Source organism: Salminus brasiliensis, chromosome 14 (genome assembly GCF_030463535.1).
Source record: "Salminus brasiliensis chromosome 14, fSalBra1.hap2, whole genome shotgun sequence".
Lineage (NCBI taxonomy): Eukaryota > Metazoa > Chordata > Actinopteri > Characiformes > Bryconidae > Salminus > Salminus brasiliensis.
Window position 1 is genome coordinate 9,751,145 of NC_132891.1, and position 22,089 is coordinate 9,773,233.

The following is a 22,089-nucleotide window of genomic DNA, read 5'->3' on the forward strand; positions in this document are numbered from 1 at the left end:
TGAGGATGCATCCAAGACACACCTGAAGGCCAAAATCCTGGGAAATTAGGGAGAGAATTGAGACTGGCTGTGTGGTGCAAGCTTTACATATTAAATATTTAAGCGTACAACAAATCTTTGGCATTTTGGAGTGAGTGGTGAACCTATAATACATCTAGATGGACTCTTTTGGACAGTATTTTAATGAATGAGTGAGCTGGATGAATTACTGTGTGCTTTCTTAGTTTAAAGTTGCCTCAATATCCAGCCATTTAATCTATAGGGTTATTAAAATGCAGCAAGATTAATTTGACTTCTACTTGCGTTATTTTATTAAAATTAAACACTTTTAGTATGGCTTAATCATCCACATCGACTTATAATTAGTGTAAAACATCAAGCATGACAAGTATCACAGTAAGTTACACCAGTAATAAGGACGACATTACCCCCCTTCATGATTTAGCCTCATATATAAGTGTAATATACGAGAGTAAACTAAAAAAAGCGGGCATCAACGAAAGGTGTGCTGGAAATAAGAAACCTCTCAAACACGCTTTTCATTTTTGTGTGTGTGTTTTTTTTATTATTATTTTCTTTTCTTTCATTCATTTCTTTTAAAAATGTCTCAACAAACGTGCTCGCTGTTGTTGTGATTCCCCTTGAGGTGAAGCTGGCGTCACTCGTTCATTTGCGACAAGCGTGAGTGCATTTCAAAATAAAAGCCCAGCGCAAACAACACCCCCCCCCAAAATAAATCCCGTATTAACATGCATCTTCACTGCAGCAATCAACTGATGTCCAAAACTGCTTATGTGTCTTTCTTTGCTTACACGCCTGTCTAAACGCAAATCTAAAGCGATTTTGGAATCGATTAACTTCTGACATAGTCAAGCCCGGCTTTTAATTTGGAGAAATGTGAAGTTTTGCGCTGCACTCTGCTTGTGGCATCAAATTGATCGTTTTGATGGCTTATTTAATAAGCGCAAGACGTCTCAAAACAAACAGAGCCGTTTATCTGTGCCTAATGTGTGAGCTGTGTTGTAATATCTGTCATTCGTACGTGTGGCTGCTGCTGAACTGGTATGCATAATAATGGGCGGGGTCCCATTGGCGTGTGAGACGTCAGCTAGGCTGCTGTGTAGCACTGGCTGAAGAGCGAGCGCGAGCGCGAGAGCGAGCGAGTAAAGAGGGGGATGGGGAGCGAGTTGTTTTGTGTTGCATTCCTGCAGTGTGGGCTTGACCTTTGACCTCGTTGTTGTGTCCTCTTCTCTTTGCATTCCTGCTCGAGGGTGGATTTATTTTTATTTTTATTTTTTTTCCTCCAGGAATGCCCAGCGCGTCGGTCAGTGCTGGGGCTCTCTCGCTGCGCGCCCTGCGTGTGTTTACTGGTTAGCTGCGGGGGAAACGGTACAAAAGGCTGGCGCTGTTGAACGCGGCAGCAGAGCGTTTGGGGGCTTTTCTTTTTTGCACGAATCGTCTTCCTACCGTTTAAGGGAGCCGATCAGGCGGGGATACGCTTTCCATCTTGAGCGAAAGGTGCTCGGCAGTCCAGTCAGGAGGCTTGCGGTGTTGCAGAAAGGAAAGGCTCGGTCAGGGTCACTTAGCCTGCGCGCTAGCCTGCCTCTGCTAGCTCACACGTTTCACATCCGCCGAATCGGGCAAGGCTGCAGCGAGTGAGACGCATCGGCACGACCAGACCGAGGAAATGAAGGACAAACAGAAGAGAAAGAAGGAGCGTACGTGGGCAGAGGCCGCTCGTATGGTAAGCTACACACGCGTTTATCGCCACGGTGTGGTGTTTGGTGCGAGATTGGTGCGATTTCTCGGCACCGAGGACCGGACAAAGCTGCTGCGGACGCTCGGGCTGTTCCCGCAGAGGGAGCGCTCTCACGCCGCATCGTGTTGCAACCCCCAGCCCCTGGCTTACGAAATGATGGTTGTGGGAAATCAAAAAAAACGCTGCCAGAGTCATCGAGACGAACAGCAGCTTTGCTTAAGGCTCACAAATGAATGGAGGGGCACAACTTGTAGCTTAGCCGTGTTAGCACCGCTACGCGTTTGACCCTTTGTTTGCAAGACTTGTAACTAAATAGCTAGCTAGCGTTAGCCTGGTGGATATGCTAGCCCCTAACCCTAGCTAGCAGGCTGGCAAGCGAGAATATCCACCCGTAGGAGCCTTTCGTTACACAGCAGCCTGTTTTTCAGTAGAGAACAGTGTGCGATTGCAGGCGGTAAACGTAGCGTTTGCTGAAAACGACAGGCCGTTTGTTTCCACATGCTGCTGCTGCTGCTGCTGCTGCTACTACGCAGTATGTGTTTCCTAGCCGTAGCCTAACCCAGTGTGCAGGCAGGGGAGCGAGCATAAGCAGCACATTGCACAATCCCTGCATGTGTGAAATGCGTGTTGTCACTTACAAGCCTGTAGACTCGTGGCTCTTTCATATCAAGGAAATGTAATTCAGTAGAGCCTAGATGACAATGCTTTCTTCAGTGTTGGTCACATATACCCTCTCCATCCATCCAGCCACCTCTGCTCTTTATTACATGGACGTGGACAGCATTGGCTAGTTTTCCACTGCTGCAGTACACACCAACTCAGTGTCCTATAAACGAAGGTTGGGTTTGCTATGACTGTTCCTGGGTAATGGATGCAAGGGACATCCCGTTAGGCCCCATCAATCTGCCATCAATCTGCTCATCGGCTGCAAAAGCTAGAGATGGCCTAGAAACATGCAGGTACTGTAAGCTGCATTGCTGTTACCGGTTAAAAGACAGTCTACCCTCTTCATTCATCCCTTCAGGTACAGTGTGGTAGTGTACTGTACTTTGCAGAGGGTTCAAGACACCTTGCCATACTATTTAAGGACATTACTCTCTGCAATGAGTGTTTGTTTTGCTTGTAGGAACTCCAGATCACATTGCAAGAAGATATAACAAATACAGTAATACATAACTATGACAAATACAATCATGATATTTAAAGACATTTTGCATGTAATCACAGACCAAACACATCAGTAGCAACAGACTCCTAAAACTACTATACAGATACTCTACTGTACTTCTGCTACGGGACAACATCTGCTCCTCTTCTTCTAATTAAACCAGTCTAGTTATGTTGTTTGTAACGAAACATGCAGTTGATCAATGTTTAATAGGCATGGGCAATATCCTTGATATCCTATTATGCATCACAATGATCAATTTTATTCCCATACCATAAAATATCGTCATATTGCCCAGCTCTAGATCTAGTTTAGAGAACAAAGCTTGGTTCCAGATTTCTCCAGCATGTGAATTTTTTCAATTTCATCAGCAGCTCACCTAATCTAACATCAGTAAGCACTGATTTACCAAACCAGGTCTCAAACGGTGACTATAAATAATACTAGACTTCCAGGAGGAGAGGGCTAATGAACTGTGAACAATGTAAAATCACTATGTTTAGTTAATGTTTTGTATTTATTGTAATATTAGTGTTTTACTGAGCAAATAAACACTATAAACTGTCCTGATGAGGAGCTTTCTAAATTCTAACTTTCTCAGGTGCCTGAAACTTTTGTGCAATACTGTATGTGTGTGTGCATATACACAAGAATTTCTTTTAGGCCTGTTATTCTGATCATCTGTCAAGAAAACTAGAGATGTTCTAAAATCTTAAGTTTGGCTTGAAATAATTTGATGTTCAGAGCCACAAGGGTTAGGGTTGGGGAGTGCAGCCGACACCCCCATTGCAGGGAGTTACATATACATAGGCTATGTATACAGTAGCATTGCTATTACAGGTTAAGAGGTCTCATGACATCAGAATCCGGGGGAGAAGGAGCTTCCGGTTTCAGATGCTCTGTAAGCGTTGAGTGGCAGCCAAGAGCAGAGTTTTAGATTGGTCACAAGGTTAAAAAAATAAAAAAACGGACGCTTGACACGTCTTTTGCTTCTCAGGACTGGACCCTCCCAAAACCATAGTAGTAGTTTTAGATATTTCAGTCAGGTGAGATCTGAACACTCAGATGCCTTTGGGAAACAGGGCCCTGGTTTATTAAAAAGGGGTCTTTTCACATTTGTATGTCTAGCCTCAGTCTCTTCCACAACATTGGCTCACTGCAAAGGATATACTCCCCCCAGCACGACAGCAGTAACGTATGAACTGCACTTCAGTTTCTGGCATGAGCTAACTGAAGGCCGAAATCTAAATCCACGCCGTGTCGGCACAGCCGCCGTTATCTTGTGGCATTTGCTGCTGCGACTCTAAGGTTACCGTTTAGGGTGGGGTGCAGACAGCCGCCCCACATTTTGTCGTTTCAATTCCCTTGTGAGAATCTTGCATTTCATTAGTTGAAGAGACCAAAATAGAAGGCGTAAGAGGCGACAATATCAGAGGTACAGTCTTTAAAAAATAACACAGCCAAAAACTGAAAAAAACGCTGAAGACCCACCTTTGGTTCTTAAAGGGAGTCTATATGTACATAAGACGAGCATGTCTGAAATACCTCTTGACATTTTGTAGAACCTCGTCGAATTTACAGGAGGGGTGTCCAGTCCTCCTTTTGGGGATCCGCCTATCTGCAAGGTTCACCACCATCTCAGATTGGATGGAACACCCCTCATTCAGCTAATCAAGAATGTCTGAAGGTGGGGTTGGAGGAAGGTTTGCAGGAAGCTAGACCCCCTCAGTAGCAGGATTGCGAATTGCTTAATCCAAGCCTCATTTCTAGGGGAACATATTTGATCAGAAGGGATGCTGTCAGGGCAGGTTCGCTCTAAAGGGAAATAATGCTGCCCGCTATATTACTTAACATCTGTTATGTTATGTAGTGGTTCAGGGAGCAGGTGTCCGCTGTCCTTTGAGCCAGCCAGACACCAGAAGTTCTCACACGCACCAGAAAATCCAGGACTTTACAGCGGATGCAGGTTAAGTACACTGTCTCTTCCCTTCACTAGTAGGAAATGAGAAGCCTGAAGCCTGGAAAAGACCTTGGTTCAGTTTTAGTTCAGGCAGTACACACCCCAGCTCAGCGTGCAAAGCTGAGTAGTTCCAAAGAAGCGTTCATAGAGGTCATAGAGAGTGGGTTATAACGTTATAGCTTTTAATGTACTGTTTATATTCAGTCAACAGCGTAAAAACCATTCAGAGGAATGACAGTTCGGGGGAACCAGCTCAAGCCTGCTGAAACTATACACATGTTTCCAATCACATGCTGTTGGCAGTGTGGTATTGCATTGTCTACCCATTTTGTCATTTATGTAACGTGAAGTTGAACGTCTGTTATACAAGTTATTTAATAGTGGTGTACTTCAAGCTCCCCCGCAAAAAAGAGTGGTATTAATAGTGCCTGGTCTTTGTCATTTAGGAAACCTGCAGCGGTTTCCTTTTTATTGCTTTATCAAAGAACATTTTGTCCTCATTAGCGCAGAAGCGGGGTGTGTGTTTGTCGTCGCATGGCAGGATCTGGGTGGGGCTCCCCCCTTGTTTTAACCGCTGCTAAAATGCATCCCATGGAAAGGGACTGCATGTCTGATGACAAACGGAACTTCAGAGGCATTACAACCTTTTTTTTTTTTTTTTTTTTTTTTGCAAAGCGGAGACATGCTGTTCAGAGTCCTCCAGAAGGTTTAGGCTTTTGTTCTCTGCCTGAAAATTGGGTGGATATGCTGTGATTGTGCAAATTATTTTATTATTATTATATTTTTTTTTGGATGGCTCGTAACTGAGCATTGTTCAGTATTGCAAACAACCCCAAATATTTTGTTTGTGTGACCTAGATATTTCTTATTCCTAAGTGGGTTGCAAGTTTGACACAGCCTTTGCCTTTTACAGCCACCACCTATGTGCCACAGGATTGCAGAAATGCTTCAGAGGGAGCTTTAAACAAAAACAGGAGAAAATGAGGAGATTTGTGGCTGAGCGGGAGCCTGTTTTTAAAAACCAAATAACAGACCAGAAATTGTTCAGAGTGTTTTTAATGTCCTCGTTCTTCATTTATCGCTGTCTGCATTGCTTCTTCCAATGGTTATGAGCGATCCAGCAGAAGAATGACATAAATTAAATACATTTTTGGGAAGCATTTTTTTAGCAGATGTTGCAAAGCAGCTTTACAAGAAATCTGGTGATAAGACAAAAGATCAGCAACACATAAAACCTGTAACCCCACATCAGCAAGCCAAAGGTGTCTGTGGCAAGGAAAGGTTCCCTCGAAGCTGGAGGAAAAAACCTTGGGAGGGACCAAGACCAAAACTACTTACATTGTTCCTATAAACTTGCGCTACATTGTTGCAACAACAACAAAAAAAAGTCACAGTACCACCATATTAAGATTGCTTGGGTGTACTGATGATGATGATGATGATGATAACCACAATGAAAGTAATAATAATAATAATGGCAGCAGCAAGAAGATTAATGGTTTTGGTCCATGTAAACTTAAGTGTAAGTGTAGGTTTAGTGGATGGTGGGCAACTAGTCCGAGGCAGGTAGCAGTAGCTGGAGGATGAGCGACTGGAGCCACTTTCCGTTCCTTAAAGAACCGTGTTTGAAATTAGATGTGTTGAGGGTAAAGAATCTTTTAAAGGTTAAAAGTAGGGCTGCATTATCTATCGTTTAAGCATTGCTATCGCAGTGTGCGCATGCGCAGTAGTTACATCACTGGGCGTGTAGTGTCGGGTGCAATGTAAAAACACATCATGCTACAACTATTTACAACTATTTATTTTTATTATTATTCTTCTTGATCCAAAAACAAACCTCCCACTGTTGTAATGTTCAATGACCAGTCTGCCAGGTTTTATCTGCTCAATATTGTGTATTTTCCTCCAGTATAGGATTCACTGAGTGCATTATTATTAATTATAATAATTAATCATCATTTTGGATTGTTGACTTCCTGGTTTTTCCCAATGGCAGCGTATATTGCAGGAACAATAATTAGCGTTTTTCAATATTGTGCAGCCCTAGTTTAAAGAACCTTTACGCTTAGGGAGTCTGTTATTTTTAAGAGTGTAAGCCTAATAGTGGCAGCTTATACAGCTGAGTTTCAGCATACCAAGTTGATGTGATGTAATGGATGTGTTGGTAGACATTTCTGGGTGAATGACCTGTGAATTTGTGTGTTGTTTGGAGGAGGAATCTAAGAACATTGCAACATTTCCTTCTTCTTTTTGTGTGCTCAACTCTGTCTGTTTTTTGTTTTTTTGCTTGTGTACCTTGTGTGTGTGTGTGTGCAGGCGGGGGCAACATTGCTTTACTTTCCATTCCATGTCTGGTTAGTGTTTCAAATGTAGTGTAGCATGAGAAGAAGTAGTGTTGAAGGATTTTCTGTGGTAACTTTCCTAGCAGATTTGTACAAAAGCTGACCATAGGAACATGCACCCCTGACAATGACTGACTGATTTTAAGGTAAATGCTGTTGGCCTTGTGAGGGACAAAGACTTAAAAATTGGCCATGATTGTGTAGACCCCACAAAATGCGTCACTTCTCATTGTTGGTGTGCTGAATTTACCTACTTTGTGATTTTAGCACATAGTGGCACGCTATGCTGTGGTTGTTGGTCTTTGCCTTACACGAACAACGCTGAATAGAATGAATTTGAACACATTAAACATGTACTCACACACTCTCATGATGCACAAAGTTCTGAAAGAAATGCTAAATGCAGGACTGCTGTTGGAGGAGTAACTGCCAGTAGCTGCTGCCAACAAGAACCAGCTCTAGATTTAGAGCTGACGTATGTGGTTGGAGTAAATGTGTATTCAGCAGTGTGAGCCTATGTATGTTCCACTTGTGAAATGTGCTTCTCCATTTCCTGTCCCCTCCCCCACCCCCCCATAAAGGTTCTTGAGGACTTCTCTGATGCCCCCATGACGCCTAAACAGATCCTTCAAGTCATCCAGACAAAGGGACTCAAAGAAATGAGGTTTGTTCTGAATGCACAATTTAGTGAAGGCTAATGTTCACAGATGTTTATAGAGGTTTATGGACACTCCTTCTAATAAAGACATTCAGCTAATTTGAGCTGCACTCGTTGCTTATGTGCAAATGAATGAACGTACGCAGCCACAGACACGACTTGTCTAGTCCCTGTAGAAAAGCATAGCCAATAGAATAGGCCTCTCTGCAGTAGATAAACCATGAACTTATTAGTACCATGCCTATTGTCAAGTGTGGGCTAGAGGGGTACAAATCCTCCCCGCAATCCGCAATAAGCTATGTAGCAGTGGAACTCTGGAATGATGGATGATGCTCCATCCCATATTTTTGGGATACGCTGGGGAGTTGGGGGTGAGGTTGGGGTGGTGATCATCCAACATCCTAACTTTACTGACGCGTTTGTCGCTGAATGCAAACAAATCCTCACAGCAATGCTTCAGAATCTAACAGAAGTCCTTCCCTGCACAGTAGAGACAGTTACTCCAACAAAAAAGCATGATTAACTCTTTCTTAATATCCTTGATTTCTGAAGGAACAATGAATGAGCAGGTGTCCCAATACTTTTGTCTGTATAGTGTATGTTACCTATGTTTTCTGCTTGCATAGTAAATACAGTACTTTTTTTTTGTCTCCCTTTTTATGTGATCTGCCTCGTCTGCTCTCATCTGTGTAAATAGAAGGTAAGGTTTTCGGACTTGTAGGATGTATTTTTTTTTTTTAAAGGTATCCTCCAGTGTTTCTCAGCCAGCTTTATCTGTACTATGGGCTGGTGCTGAAGCAGCTGCCCATTGGCTTCTATAATAAGTACGCCTTTATTTGGGTCAGTGAGTTTTTCATACAGGGAAATGCCTTTAAATTGTAATGGTCTGCCTTCTGCGGCTGCAAGAGTTTGGTATTGGGTTGAGAAATGCTGGGATACTCCTTTACCATACTAATCTGAATTCTATAACATCCATCCCATTCTTCTGGCTAAATGTGCTGTACTCCTCTAAAAATGACTTCTCACACAGTGGCACAGCCCCGCTGGCCTGCCTGGTCACCATGCTCCACTCCCAGGTGAGGGGGGACAGAGTGAAGAACAGCATCTTCTTTAAGCTGCCTGGAAGGATGAGCCTCTTCACCCTAAAGGTAGAAATGATGCACTTGTTCTCCTTGCTGCACACCTTCGCTTAATCGGTTCTCTGTAGAGCTGTACAATACGTGGCTGTTGCTTGTATTGTGGACATGTTGCTGGAAATTGCAGTTGCAGTGCATCTTTACTACTGTATGTTAAGAATGCACTGGTCAGTAATTTAGCATGATTGACTATTGGCCTGCATACCTTCATCAAAACGTGCATCTGGACCTATGATTGACCTGTCAAGATGGTCATCACGCTCAGTAAAAACAACGGGCCTTGTTTACCAGCTGTTCTTAGGAAGATTTCTTTTCCACGAAGCTTCAGACCTTCTAAAGTGTTGTCTCATTTGGGATTTGCATAGTTTATGAGGACCTTGGGATCCAGCATTATAAGAGCTTAGCTGCCAACAATTCAGTGGTTTAAAACCTCATGTATCTGACTTCCTGGCACTCTTTTTAGTTGATGCTTTTCTCAAGAACAAACTTAAGAAAATTCTTAGAAGTGAGGCCCTCTTGTGAGTGATTGATTGATTGAAAAAAGGGGAGTCCAGCACGGTTTGCTGATTTCCCTGCCCTAACAGACCTGCTAAACCTGAATTGAGCAGGAAAAGCACAAACCTGTGCAGAAATCCGTCCCTCCAGGACCAGATATGCCCACCCCTGGGTTATGGTCGTTATTTGTGTATAACAGCATTCAGTCATATCAGTAATACAAAAACCAGTGTGGGAGTAATGCTTAACAAAGCTGTCCAGCCATGCTCTCAAGATGGGGGGGGGGTTCAAATAGTAATTGGAGTGATGCCATTGAAGAACCACTTTTTTTCAAACTTTTTAGAGTCCGAATGCTGATCTGGGATCAGTTATGGTTTACTGAAGTCAGTTAGGCAGCTCTTGAGGGGTGATCTCAGATTGCTTATTGTTTTACTTGAAGATGCTTGATAAATGAGGCCCTGTGTTTGTAATGGAGATGTGTGAATGTGAAGAACCTTCACTTGATGTAAAGGGGATATATATATATTTAATTATAATTAAGTAATTTAAAGCAATGTGAGCTTTACTCGCATGCCCATCCGTTACAAACATGGTTCCTTATAGAACCAAGATTGGTTCTTCTATGGCATCGCTTTGGCGTAGGAGATTAATATGAATGATGAACTTGTTATACTGTTTTAGTTTGGTGCACCCCAGCTGTTGATGCTCTGGTTATGTTTCTCCTACTCCCCCCCCCTTCAGAAAAATGCCCCGCAATGGTCGAAGAACCCAGCAGCATCCGAGGCCGCTGACCCAAGCTGCACATCGGCAGCTTCAACCACAGTCGGAGCAGCGGAGGGGGCGGAGCAGGAGAGCTGTGACTCCACAGAGACTGCTGCTGCTAGTGGTGAGAATGATGGTGTGTAAAATTCTGCTGATTGGTTCATTGGTAAACCCCCCCCCCCCCCCCCCCCCCATTGGGTCATTTAGCCACTCAAGCAGTATCTAAATGGCTAATGGATGCTTATGAAACCCAAATGAGAAACATGCCTCCTTTCATCCAAAAAAAGAAGCCTGAAATACATTGCATTAGAGCAGTCAGAGGGGTGATTAACATCAGGTGCTTTAAGAACACAGGATGCTGGGAAAACATTGATTTCTTTTTATTTATTTATTTTATATCTGAGGATGTGTGTGTTGCCATGGATACTGCAGCAGCACATGACACCCACTGACCTAGATGAGAGCAGTTTAGAACATGTGTATTTGGTTGTGAGGGAGGAAGAGGGGGAGAGAGGGACTGCTCTCTGAAAGGGACAATGGGAGCTAAATTACAGATCTGATTTGCATATAGTTTCAGAAGACTGATGCTCTGAGGCCTTCTGGAAATATGGCATTTCCAGATGTGAGCATACTCTTAAGAGTACATAGCATTAACCATTGTTAGCAGTATATTTGCAGCTGTATTGTATGTTTGCATTGATCTTAGTTCATGAGGGATTTATTTGTTTTTGTTATATTGGCTAATTTTATTGTGAAGTATTAGTGTATTGTGTTATTTCAGGGGATGTTGTGAAGTACTAGTGTACCTACTGTAGTAGGGCTGCACATAAGGTTGGGCGGTATAATGATAATACCATAATGTTGATGGCCACAGGGTAGGGACGCTGTGGGTGCTAACTGATGACTGATGTCACGATCAGGTAAAAACAGGGTCGGGGAAAAACTGGCCCACCATAGTCAAGTTAATGATGCGCTCAAATTAGTTTGAAAGGGAGAATCAAGCAAACCTAGTTATCAAATGTGGCTGAAAACACTCTAAAGACCATTCTCTTGACTCTGTGCTCTCCAGTATGCTGCTTTATGCTTTAAACTAGTGTGATTTGAACCTCGTTTAGCTGGAACACTGGACTGTGCTGTGGTGTTTAGCGTGCTGACTGTCGTATCTAAATATAGCTAGATAGTGTTAGCTGCCTACCCAACCACGGCAGAACTGGTCTCAATTTGCATTTCTGCTACCCCTAAAACCCTTCGCTCGACTTTGCTCTCAGACACGTTTTTATCCTCAACGCTTGGGTCGGAAACTCAGCCGTCTGATGCTCGATGGACCTGTAGCCGATCTAGCTCAGCAAAGGACTACAGATCTAAAACCATGGAGGAAAAACTTGGATTTCAGCTTTCGGTTCTTTTAGCAGTCGCTCGATCTGAGTCTTTGACGTCTAAACTTTTGAGTGGGCTTTCTGTCAGCCAGACTTGAATTAGTTCTGTAGTGAGCAGACTGTTATCCTGCTAACAAAGCTAATGCTAAGCAGCTTCTCTCTCCTGATTCAGAGCAGTTTAACATTTGCAGTTGTTGTCAGACTGATGGTTTAACACTTACTGAATGATGAATGTAAAATTGCGCTGGTCCACTTAGTGTTTCATCCTGTGAGCAAACGTTGTATCTGGTCATAACACAGGTTATTTAAAATAACACAGGCAGAGGAAGTACAGACACCACTTGCATGTAGAGCCATGTGCTGTACTTGCAGCCCCCGTTCCCGGTAATACTGGATACAATGGTACTAATTATGCATAATATTGTCAAAGAAAAATCACCAAGTCTGTGATCAAGCATAGTAAGCATAGTAACCTTAATAATGCACTCAGTTTGCCCAAGATTAGAGTTAAATAAATGACATTGCACAGATAAAACCTGCCCATGGGATATTTGGACACTCCATGTCCAAATGTTTGTGGACACCCCTTCTAATGAATGTCTTAATCTAATTTAAGTTGCTACCATAACTGACACACAAATGTACAAATGCATGCACACAGCTTGTCTACTGCCAGTACAGTAGGCCTTTCTGGAGCAGATAGACATAAACCATGAGTACTGGCTCAATGCCTCTTCCCAGGCATGGCCTAGATGGATATAGTAGAAAGCCTTCCCAGCAGGATTTAATTCAACTCTCAATACCATTGATTTCAGAAGAAACAAAAAATGAACAATTGTCCCAGTACACTGTATGGACAGGAGTATGTCATGGAAAATGAGAACTGTGTACATTTTTGTATTGAATCAAGCAGCAAAAGAAAACTGTAAAATTGAGTTTAGTTTGTCTTACGTGAGATTACATGTCTTGCGATGTGACCTGCACATGCCCACATTGTGGTGACAATGCTGAAATGTGTTGTGCTGCCCTATACTGTAGGCAAATAATTTAAAGCAGCATTATGTAGAATTGGTATTTTTTTCCTCCTGGGTTCCCCCTATAGGTGAGGATGTGTAGTACGCCACTGCACTATATACAAATGGCAACTCACGTTCCACCTCATGGACAGCTATAAACACGTTTATTGTCAAGCTGAGAGATTCAGAACTCTCACTGAAAGTGAGGGAACATGTGGACTAATGCAGTAGAGTGAAATTACAGGGCTCAAATGGCAGATCTTGCGAGAGGTCTTCTCTGGCATTGCCATTGCACACTTTAGTGGAGCTGCACAAGTTATTCTCCCATTTAACAGTTAGTGGAGCATTAAAATGAAGCTTTAAGCTTTAAATGAATTTTTAAGGTAAAATTGCTACATAATGTTGCTTTATTTTTGTGATTTGTTTGATTGTTTCAGAATATCTAAAACAAAAAGCTCTTTTTGCTCGTTTTGCTCCCTGTTTTAGCCTCAGTGGACGAGACTTCCTCCAGTGCCTCCTGCTCCACAGAGCCGCAGACCCGGCTGAGTCGATCCTCACAGGTACTCCCAGTGCCTTATCTCATGTAATGCTTTTGTTACCAGGTATGCCTGATGCTCGGGGACATGTACATTCTATCCACCCCTTTCATCATTCCCGCCAAAGAATATACCATTTTTTTCAATCACAGTTCTCAAACCCAATTCCAGCAGAGTCCAAACACCCAAACAAATCCAAAATCCTTCCAAAGTAGATTTTTTTCCCCCTGCATATACAGAGGTCGGTGTGGAATAATTAATAAATGCTCTGTATTTGGGCTTGTTCTGATGCTTTAGCAAGTAGACCAAAATGAGAATAAAATCATTGTGTGGCCTTTTTTATTAAATAGATTTTTTTAATCAATTAATAAATTTAATAAACTGTGTGGTTGTAAAATCTGTGGACCCTCTTTCTCTCAAGCATCAATACTAAAAGAACAGTGATGTGTAAATAAACATTGATCTGTGCAGGAAGTGAGTTATGCTTGTTAAAACACCATGTATCATTCAAATAAATGTGGATTCTGTTTACACTCGTCATTAAAATGTGTCCCCAGTGTGACCCAATGAGGTCCGATTGTGCTTTTCCAGCGTAAAAAGCACACCGATGTGCATGCTGTGTTCACAGTTTCTCATCAAAACCACCCTGCTCCAACTGTAAAGAGTTTAGAGGAATGGTGGGAGCTACATTAGATGGTCCTCACATTCCCTTATCGGCTCGGTCAACACGATTTGAAATGTACATTTTTCCGCCTGCTTGATGGAATCTGATCACAGAAGATGCAGTCCGTCTACGGTTGTATTGAATTTGGACGAGATCCGATCATCACAACGTGTCTTGGAAATCCGAACATGATCCGATAAAGAAAAACACATGTTGATGCTAGGTGTAAACAGACCCTTACGTGATTCAACAAGCAACTTAATGAATTGGTCAAATCCATAAAAAAACACACCTTGTTGAACTTAATGTGGCATTAAATTTGACAAACTGAGAGAGGAGGGAGGGGGGCTTTTTACTATTTTTACTAAGTAGTAAGTAGTACTAAGTAAAACTATATATTCCAGCTCATTGTGGACCATTTCTGTTGGTCAATTCATCATGAAACTGCAAAAAACTGCAAGAATTAAATTGTCAGAATGAAAGTAGATTTCCTGCATTTTTAAATAGAATTCTCAGGTGCCTAAAATGTTTGCAGTGCTGCACATGGCTGTAAAAATCATCAAAAAGACATTTAAGTACTTTTTTTAATATTCTGTAAATGCATAGGTGATTTTGTCTCTTGCAAACTTATTTGTTGTTTCTTCTCCCTTTTTACAGTCAGGGAGACAGAGGAAGAAAGCTGTAATGATGCCTCGTGTGGTTCTCACTCCACTCAAGGTCAACGGTGAACACGTCCCATCAGGTTACTGTTCTTTCTTTCCCTTCCCCTCCATTCCTTTCTTCCTCCTTTCTTTCTCCTTTCTTTCCCATCTTTTTTCTCTCTGCAGTGGTTTGTTTACCCACTCTCCCTGACTGTGGATGCTCTATATCTGAGTGGTTTGACAATGTTTGTAATTTTACGCACCGACACTCTTTAATCATTTATACTGCAGTCTTCTCAAGGGCAGTTTTCCCACAGTTTCGTCCTGTCGGCAGCCTCTTCTGTGTCTGTCGGTTAACACTAAAAACAGCATCATCTTCTCAGAAGGCACTGACCTATTTTATTTTTTTTATAGCTTGCTCCCTGCGTGAAACCAGCGTTTCTGGTTGTCAGTCCTGCTCTATGCCCTGTGGATATCTGAACCCCTCTGCTTTGCGTTTGCACCCTCACTCCAGATATCCACTCACCCTTCGTGCTCTGTATCTCCATGCCTGGGACATCTGTCCTCGTGGCTTTATATGTGTGTGTATGTGTGCGCGCACTAGCCAGCACTTTTTTGCCTGCTGCTCCAGCCTTTCTGGTCACTGGCCTCTCTGCCTGTGCTGCCCCTCCCACACTCACTCAGTCTCACCAGCCTCCCTCCTCCCCCACCTGTCCCCTCAGGAGCTGCGGGGAGGCGCAGGGAAGGGTCTAGGGGGGGTCCAGGCCCGACACTTCGAGCCCGCTCCGAGCTGGGCTGGAAACGCCCCCAGCACTTCAAGAGCATGCGTGGCCTTCGTTCAGGTACAGAGGATGAGCCCCAGGGATCCATTTATTGCTTTTTCCCTTATCCAAAAGTCCACTTAATCTACCACTTAATTTGTCCCATATGTACACAGCCCAGCTTGCTCCAGTTTCTCAATGGGGTGGTTGATTAAAAATGAAGCCAAATGCCATGATGCTAGAGTTTGCCTCGGTCAACATGAACATGCTTTTATTTGTCTTCCCCTATAACAGTTAGACAGGTGCAGTTACACTTACGAATTCAAGCAAGGTTTTTTTTTTTGGGGGGGGGGTGTTCTTTGCTGTTTGAGCTGCTGCACATGCAGAGACTATAGGCCTGTTTTTAGATGTTTGTGCTTGTCTGCTTTGTGTGATGCTAATTGAACCCCCTTATTTTGGCTTCATATTGAATGCAGGGCATGTACTGGCTGCTGTATCATTTATCATGCAACATTGGGTCTTCTGGCTGCAATATGTTACATTGATTACATGTTTAAAATCTTGTTTTTGGAGCACAGTGCAGCTCTAGTTGTTACCTCAGTACAACACCTGCTTATCATTTGTCATTTGGCTGGGGGGGTGGTTACAGCCGTTGAACTCAACATAATGAAACATTTCAGATCGTGTGTGTGTGCGTGTGTATGTATGTAATAAATAAGAGAAAATGAGCACTGTGTGGTGCATGTATATTGATCCTCGGTTTGAATTTGCAGGGCCAATGAAGAGGAGTCGTGGTGGTGTAGAGGTGGACTTTGAAACTCCAGGTTCAATCTTGGTAAACACCAACATCCGTGCACTGATTAACACACGCACGTTTGCAGCATTTCCTCCCCACTCTCAGCAACAGCTCCTCCAGCTTCTTCCAGAGGTGGACAGACAGGTGCGTTGTTAAAATGTTCAGTTTCTCTCACTTTGACAACAATGAAATGTGGTTAGGCCCCAATGGTGAAACGTGTGTCTTGGTGACCATTCGTCTTCTTTTTGTTGTTTAGATTGGACCTGATGGTATGGCTCGGCTCAGTAGTTCAGCACTGAATAATGAGTTTTTCACTCATGCCTCTCAGAGCTGGAAAGAGAGACTTGCTGAAGGTGAGGGTCACCTTGAAACAGGAACATAGTCCCTTTTTTTAGATACACTACTACAGACATGCATGTACTGTTCCAGACAGCCAAGCTCCACAGAGGTATGGGAGATAACGATGTAAAGTACCGCATGGTATTTCTAAGCTTGGATGAAATAAATAAATAATAATTGTTCTAATGTTTTTAGGTGAGTTCACACACGAGATGCAAGTTCGCTTTAGACAAGAGATGGAGAAGGAAAAGAAAGTGGAGGCGTGGAAGGAAAAGTTCTTTGAGGAGTATCATGGCCAAAAGTAAGATTTCATGATCTTGCAATCAGATCCCATTGTAAAAATATTCTTGTGCTGGAATTTCTCTTAAACGCTCCACTAATCTGTTCCAACAGGTCTGGCTTGACCCGTGAGGAGGCACTGAAGCTCACAATGAGTGATGCAGGAGATGTTGCTGAAGCTGTGTTGGGGGCTGACACTGCTGCTGTGGCAACACCCAAGAGGAGAGGTGTTGGAAGGCGGCGGAGAGAGGGTCGTATTAGGAGGCGATCACGCGCTGACCTCAGGCGCAGGGCCCGTCGGCCACTCAGCAAGGCTGCTCCCACAGCTGTGGCTCAAGCAGAAGCAGAAGAAGAAGAAGAAGAAGAAGATGACCAAGCTGCATCAGACATTGCCACCACTGCTGCATCACCTGTGCCAGAGACTGCTGCGGTCCAAGGAGAAATCGTCCTTCCAGCAGATCCAGAACTGGAAGCACCTGCAGAAACCCTCTGTCCAGAAGCAGTCCGGTCCCCCTCCCCTGCTCCTGCATCCACTCCTGTTCCCACTTCTACAAGCTCAGTCTGCGATGAACCAGAAGCTTCCACCCGCCTGCTGCCTGAAGTCGTTGAGCCAGCTGTTGCCTCCACCTCCTCTCCTTCTTCCTCCTCTTCCTCAACATCGTCATCGTCCTCTCCTTCCTCATCACCTTCCTCTACCTCCGACCGGCCAGGCGCCTTCGCTGCCAGCTCCGACTCCTCGTCATCTTCGTCTTCTTCCTCGTCCTCCACTGCTGCTGTGGCCACCGACCCGCTTGACGATGGAGCCTCGGTCATCACCACTGGTACAGCAGGCACTGGTGCCAGCAGCAGGGAGAGCAGCCCAGCTGCAAGTCCCGCTACAGCCAGCCCCGCTATTCAGCTCAAGGATCAGAAGAGGAGACCCGAAGAGTCCCAGGCCTACACCAGCTTCCCCGAGAAAAGGGCGCGGCTGGATGAGCGTCAGTCCTTTCGTAACACAGTTGACTGTGTGCACTCAGAAAAGCCACAGCCGACAACCGAGGAGCCCAAGGTCCCGCCAATCCGGGTATGAGGAATTTGTATTTTAATTCCTGTAATGTTTGCCGGTTTTGACAGAGATCCTTAATTCCGGAGGAAAAAGTTGGTTGTTCTAATTGACAAGTATGCCTTTATGATTTTAGTCATGCATATTAATTATTCTTTTCATGAAGGTCTGAACTTTAATTGCTTTTCTAAAGTGACATTCCTTTTTTTCTTTTCTTTTTCCCCCTATCTTCTTTCCCCTTCTTTCCCCTTCCTCTTTCCCTTTTTTCCTAGATTCAGCTCTCCCGGATCAAACCGCCCTGGGTCAAAGGGCCGCCAACGTACCAAATCTGTCCCCGCATCGTGCCCCCCAACGAGGGGTCGCGGCGCAGTGGGACGGGGGCGCGCACCCTGGCGGACATCAAGGCCCGTGCCCAGCAAGCCCGTGCACAGCGGGAAGCCGCTGCTGTTGCTGCAGCCACTGGGGACGGGGCAGGGCCTGGGGGGGGCGGCCCGGGGGGTGGTACTGGGATACCGGATCGCTCCAGCGGGAGACGTTCGAGAGAGCACCCGGGTCCCATTGAACCAGGAGGAGGAGGAGGAGGAGGAGGAGGAGGAGGAGGAGGAGGAAGACGAGGAGGAGGAGGAGGAAGAGTTGATGTGGAGGAACAGGAATCGCCTGCGAGCTCTCATTCGTCTGGAGCACAATTACAGCTATCCAATGTAGAAACTTCAGAGAAGCCTCAGGCCTCTACCCCACAGACTGTACCGTCGCCGTCCTCTGTATCCTCTAATCCTTCTGTGCTGCTATCAGAGTCTCCTAAAACCACCACACCCTCACCACCTGAGGCAGACAGTCCAGCCTCCCAGGACCAGGTGGAAGAAATTTGTGGTGTAGAGGAGGTGGCCACTTGCTCTAGTGACAAAGCCTCAGAACAGACCTTAGACACTCCAGTGCCTACTCCAAGTGAGACAGAGTCTGTAAGCAGTCACCAAGAGGCCAGGGGCGATGAAGCAGATTCTAGTGACAGCAGAACAGTGACTCCTAGTTGTACACCGGTGCCCAATGAAGCAGTTAATCTGGTTCCCACATCCATACCTGATTCACTGCCTAGGTTTGGTGCTCAGGGTGTTGATGTGATCAGAACCCTTGCAGCATCCTCTCAGTCTTGGGAAGGTGAACAGAATCAGAATGAGCATCGTTGTAGTACTACTGGGGTCATCCAGCATGGCTCAGATGTCAAAGGCCCCAAAGAGACTCTTGTTACAACCCGAAACGGTTTTGTAGAGGGTTCAGAGGAGCGTGGAGTTAGGCAGAGAACACTGCAGGAACATAAGACTGGAGAGACTGATGCTGATTGTAAATATGGAAGCTATGAAACTCCTCTCCCTTGTCCTCCAGATACCACCAGAGAGGAAGATACTGGGATGCACAGCGACTCCACGGAGACAGCATCAGATTTTGAGAACGAAACTCAAGAGGATGACACCGTGGACTGGCATAGAACGATGGACCATAATGGAGTGCAGGCTCAGAATACGAAATCCCAGAATCAGCCTGTCATCCAGACACCAAGCCGAATTACCTCGTGCACTTTGAGCCCTCCACAGCACCAGCAGCCAGTCATTCAGGCCCATGTCTCTAACCCTGCCCATAGTCAAACTGTCATTCAGGCTCGTTTTCCCAATGGCATGCCAAACCAGCCAGTAATTCAGCCTCAAAAGCAACACACAATCCGCCATTCCCAAGAGCAAAACTCCAATGCCTTGACCCAGGCCCATGTGCAATCATACCATACACAGGGAGAGAAGGACCAAAGCAGAGCTCAAAGTCTGAACGAGAACAGCAATGGTGGCAAGCTGTTTGTCCCAGAGGATGATACTAAAGCGTTCAACAGGGGGCCTGTGGATGATGCTGGATTGAAGAACTCTGCCATTGCTGCTGTGAAGAGAATTCAAAGTTCTGCTCGGCCTGTGTCCTCTGTGGAGGCGAACAACCCTCTGGTGACCCAGCTTCTTCAAGGCAGTCTGCCTTTAGAGAAAGTATTACCCCAGCCACACTCTGTAAGTAAGTTGGAGATAAATCGACTCCCTGGGACGCCACCAGGCCTGCCATCCAACCGCCAGCCTGGAGGACCTCCCAGGACTCTGGCTCCCCGCTTTAGAGGCTCTGCTGAGACAGGATCTGCAGAATCTGTTGGTTCAGAATTTCAACAAAAAGCACCCCCTGCTCGGGTGTCCCCAGGTCCTGGACGGAATTATGGTCCCTCCCCACCTGGCACTGCACAGTCTCGAATGACGTGCTTGTTTGAGGAGGCCGGCGGCTCTCGTAGCACAGTTGTCCAGCAGTTTGTTTCTCAGCAGCCAGGAAGCACTGCGCCTCCTGGTGCTGTACCAGTCATTACCCCTCTACCCTCCACATCCTCCACCTCTAGGCCAGCGGATGTCAATTCTCAGAGTGCTCCTGGAACATTGGAATCAGCGGTCATCAAAGAGCACCCCACACCTCAGCCTTCACGGGGTGAAACTCCAGAGAGGGCAACAGCTGGTTTTCAGCAGCGCTCCAATAGCCTCCCCAAGCCTGTGTGCAGAACCTCGCCTGATGCTCCTTCTCCTCCACATGGTGACCTCTGTCCGACTGAAGTTGTACCTACTGTTAAGATCAGCTGGCGTCCGTCTAAACCCCACCCACCCCAACCTCAGTCCTATCAGCAGCAGCTCTCTATTGCAGCTACTGTGAAGAATGAGGCCTCTTCACGCCCCTCATGCCAGCAAGCTCTTACCAAAAATTCACAGTCTCCAATCAGTGGCAATGGGTCTGTTGTAGTAGTAACCAAAAAAGAGCCTCTGAGCTCTATGGACAGTTATGTGAGTGGAGGAGCAATGGAAGGACTGCTTAACATGGAAATGTCTCTTGCAAGAATGGCGAAAAAAGAGCAAGGCAAAAATCCTTATGTTCGACAAACAGACTCCTCAGCCTCCCCGGTCTCCTCCTCTCCTTCCTCTACCTCTGCCTCATCGCTCCCCTACCATCTGTATGGAAAGCTGCCTAAACTGCAGCAGAGTGGAGGTGGAGGCACTGGATCTGGCTTCAGCTACACAGCTAATGTGTCTGTAGTGGACAGTAGTGGCTTCTCCCGCAGCATAGGGGATAGCGTGCTGCAGCTGCGGCCACGTGTTGGCGTCGGGAACGCTGGAGGCCAAAGCGCTACTCTTAGCATCCAGGCATTTGCTGACAGCGCTGCAGAAGAAGTGGCCCTTAAGTGTTCCTGCCGTCTCAAGGCCATGATCATGTGTCAAGGGTGCGGTGCCTTCTGCCATGATGACTGCATCGGCCCCTCAAAACTCTGTGTTTCTTGTCTGGTGGTCAGATAGTGTGTTACAGCCCCTCTAAACTGAGCCTAAAGGTCAAAGCGAATGCGCTGGCCTCAGCAGACTTTGGGTCCCTTCGCCTGTGATCTGAAATCAGAGGAACTTTTGGACTCAAGCGAGCGAAGAACATGAGGTAGGACTTGTATTGATGCAGGCCAGATTTTTGGCGATGGTCAAGGTGAAACAATGGGGCTGGAAGATGCCCTGCAAGATAAAATTCAGTCTGTATTTTTGCTTCATATTTTTTCTATTGCTGTTATGATGGTGTTACGATGTGTATTATTGTTTATTATTATTATTATTATTATTATTATTATTATTATTATTGTTATTGGTATTAAGTGAATTTACATGGCACGGTTGATTGTAGATTGTGCCTTTTCTTTATACTTTTCTTCTCCCCTCCCCAACAAAACATTTACCTCATCTACTTGACACCAGTCATCAGTTCAGTGTAAAAATGGTGGTGTTCATGTTTGCGTTTTTCTCACTTGACTCTCTGGAAAAAAGAGTGGAGAGTTATGTGCGTCTTGTCTTGCAAAGAAATATTTTTTTAAATCATTAAACGAGCAAATTACTTTTTGTTATTTTGTAAGTGCTTCCTTTCCTTTTTTTTTTTTTTTTTCTCCCTTTTTTTTATTTTCTTATCCAAAGTGAAGTCCAGTCTGTACTTGGCAGTTAAGCACAGTATTCTAATCTAATAAAGCTGACAATGAGCAGATTCTTTTCTTACATTTACTTTTTTCCTTTATTCTTTACTTCTAGATTAAAGTTAGTGTTGATTTTGTGTGGGGAAATCTTGATGAAAGGTGCATCTCGACAAGGACGATTCAAAATTGTCCTAGAAAATATTTAATATTTGTGAACTGTTAATTGATGTGTTCTCTAAGTGCAAAAGGCAGAACTTCGGAAATGCAGCAACCAGACACACTGGAGGCGTTTTGCAAAGCCTAGGCTGAAGCCGAGGTAGGGCGTACCTGGTAGGACTGTCTTATGAAGCTTAGTGACA

General features: G+C 44.8%; 1 protein-coding gene across 5 annotated transcripts; it reads left to right on the plus strand.

The window, feature by feature from the left end:
- Window positions 1-1,007: 1,007 nt before the first annotated feature.
- On the plus strand, window positions 1,008-21,799 carry asxl1 (ASXL transcriptional regulator 1). Of its 5 annotated transcripts, XM_072696539.1 has the most exons (13): window positions 1,008-1,744; window positions 7,811-7,893; window positions 8,585-8,587; window positions 8,918-9,035; window positions 10,260-10,416; window positions 13,159-13,232; window positions 14,530-14,614; window positions 15,236-15,355; window positions 16,048-16,214; window positions 16,327-16,423; window positions 16,605-16,710; window positions 16,803-17,751; window positions 18,003-21,799. In XM_072696539.1, exons 1-13 carry the CDS (start codon window positions 1,688-1,690, stop codon window positions 21,081-21,083), a joined length of 5,097 nt encoding a protein of 1,698 aa, XP_072552640.1. In that variant the 5' UTR covers window positions 1,008-1,687; the 3' UTR covers window positions 21,084-21,799. The 5 variants fall into 5 exon arrangements, with proteins under 5 accessions (XP_072552640.1, XP_072552641.1, XP_072552639.1 ...); XM_072696540.1 differs by lacking the exon at window positions 15,236-15,355 and having other exon boundaries at window positions 1,616-1,744; XM_072696536.1 differs by lacking the exons at window positions 1,008-1,744; window positions 7,811-7,893; window positions 8,585-8,587 and having other exon boundaries at window positions 8,604-9,035.
- Window positions 21,800-22,089: the final 290 nt, after the last annotated feature.

Excerpts from the sequence above, each read along its gene's own strand:
- asxl1 (XM_072696536.1), top strand. The coding sequence starts at position 8,769 with ATGGTCTGCCTTCTGCGGCTGCAAGAGTTTGGTATTGGGTTGAGAAAT. Across the intron at positions 10,417-13,158 it reads TGCTAGTGGTGAGAATGATG|CCTCAGTGGACGAGACTTCC; the intron begins GTGTGTAAAATT and ends TCCCTGTTTTAG. Across the intron at positions 16,711-16,802 it reads GAGGAGTATCATGGCCAAAA|GTCTGGCTTGACCCGTGAGG; the intron begins GTAAGATTTCAT and ends CTGTTCCAACAG.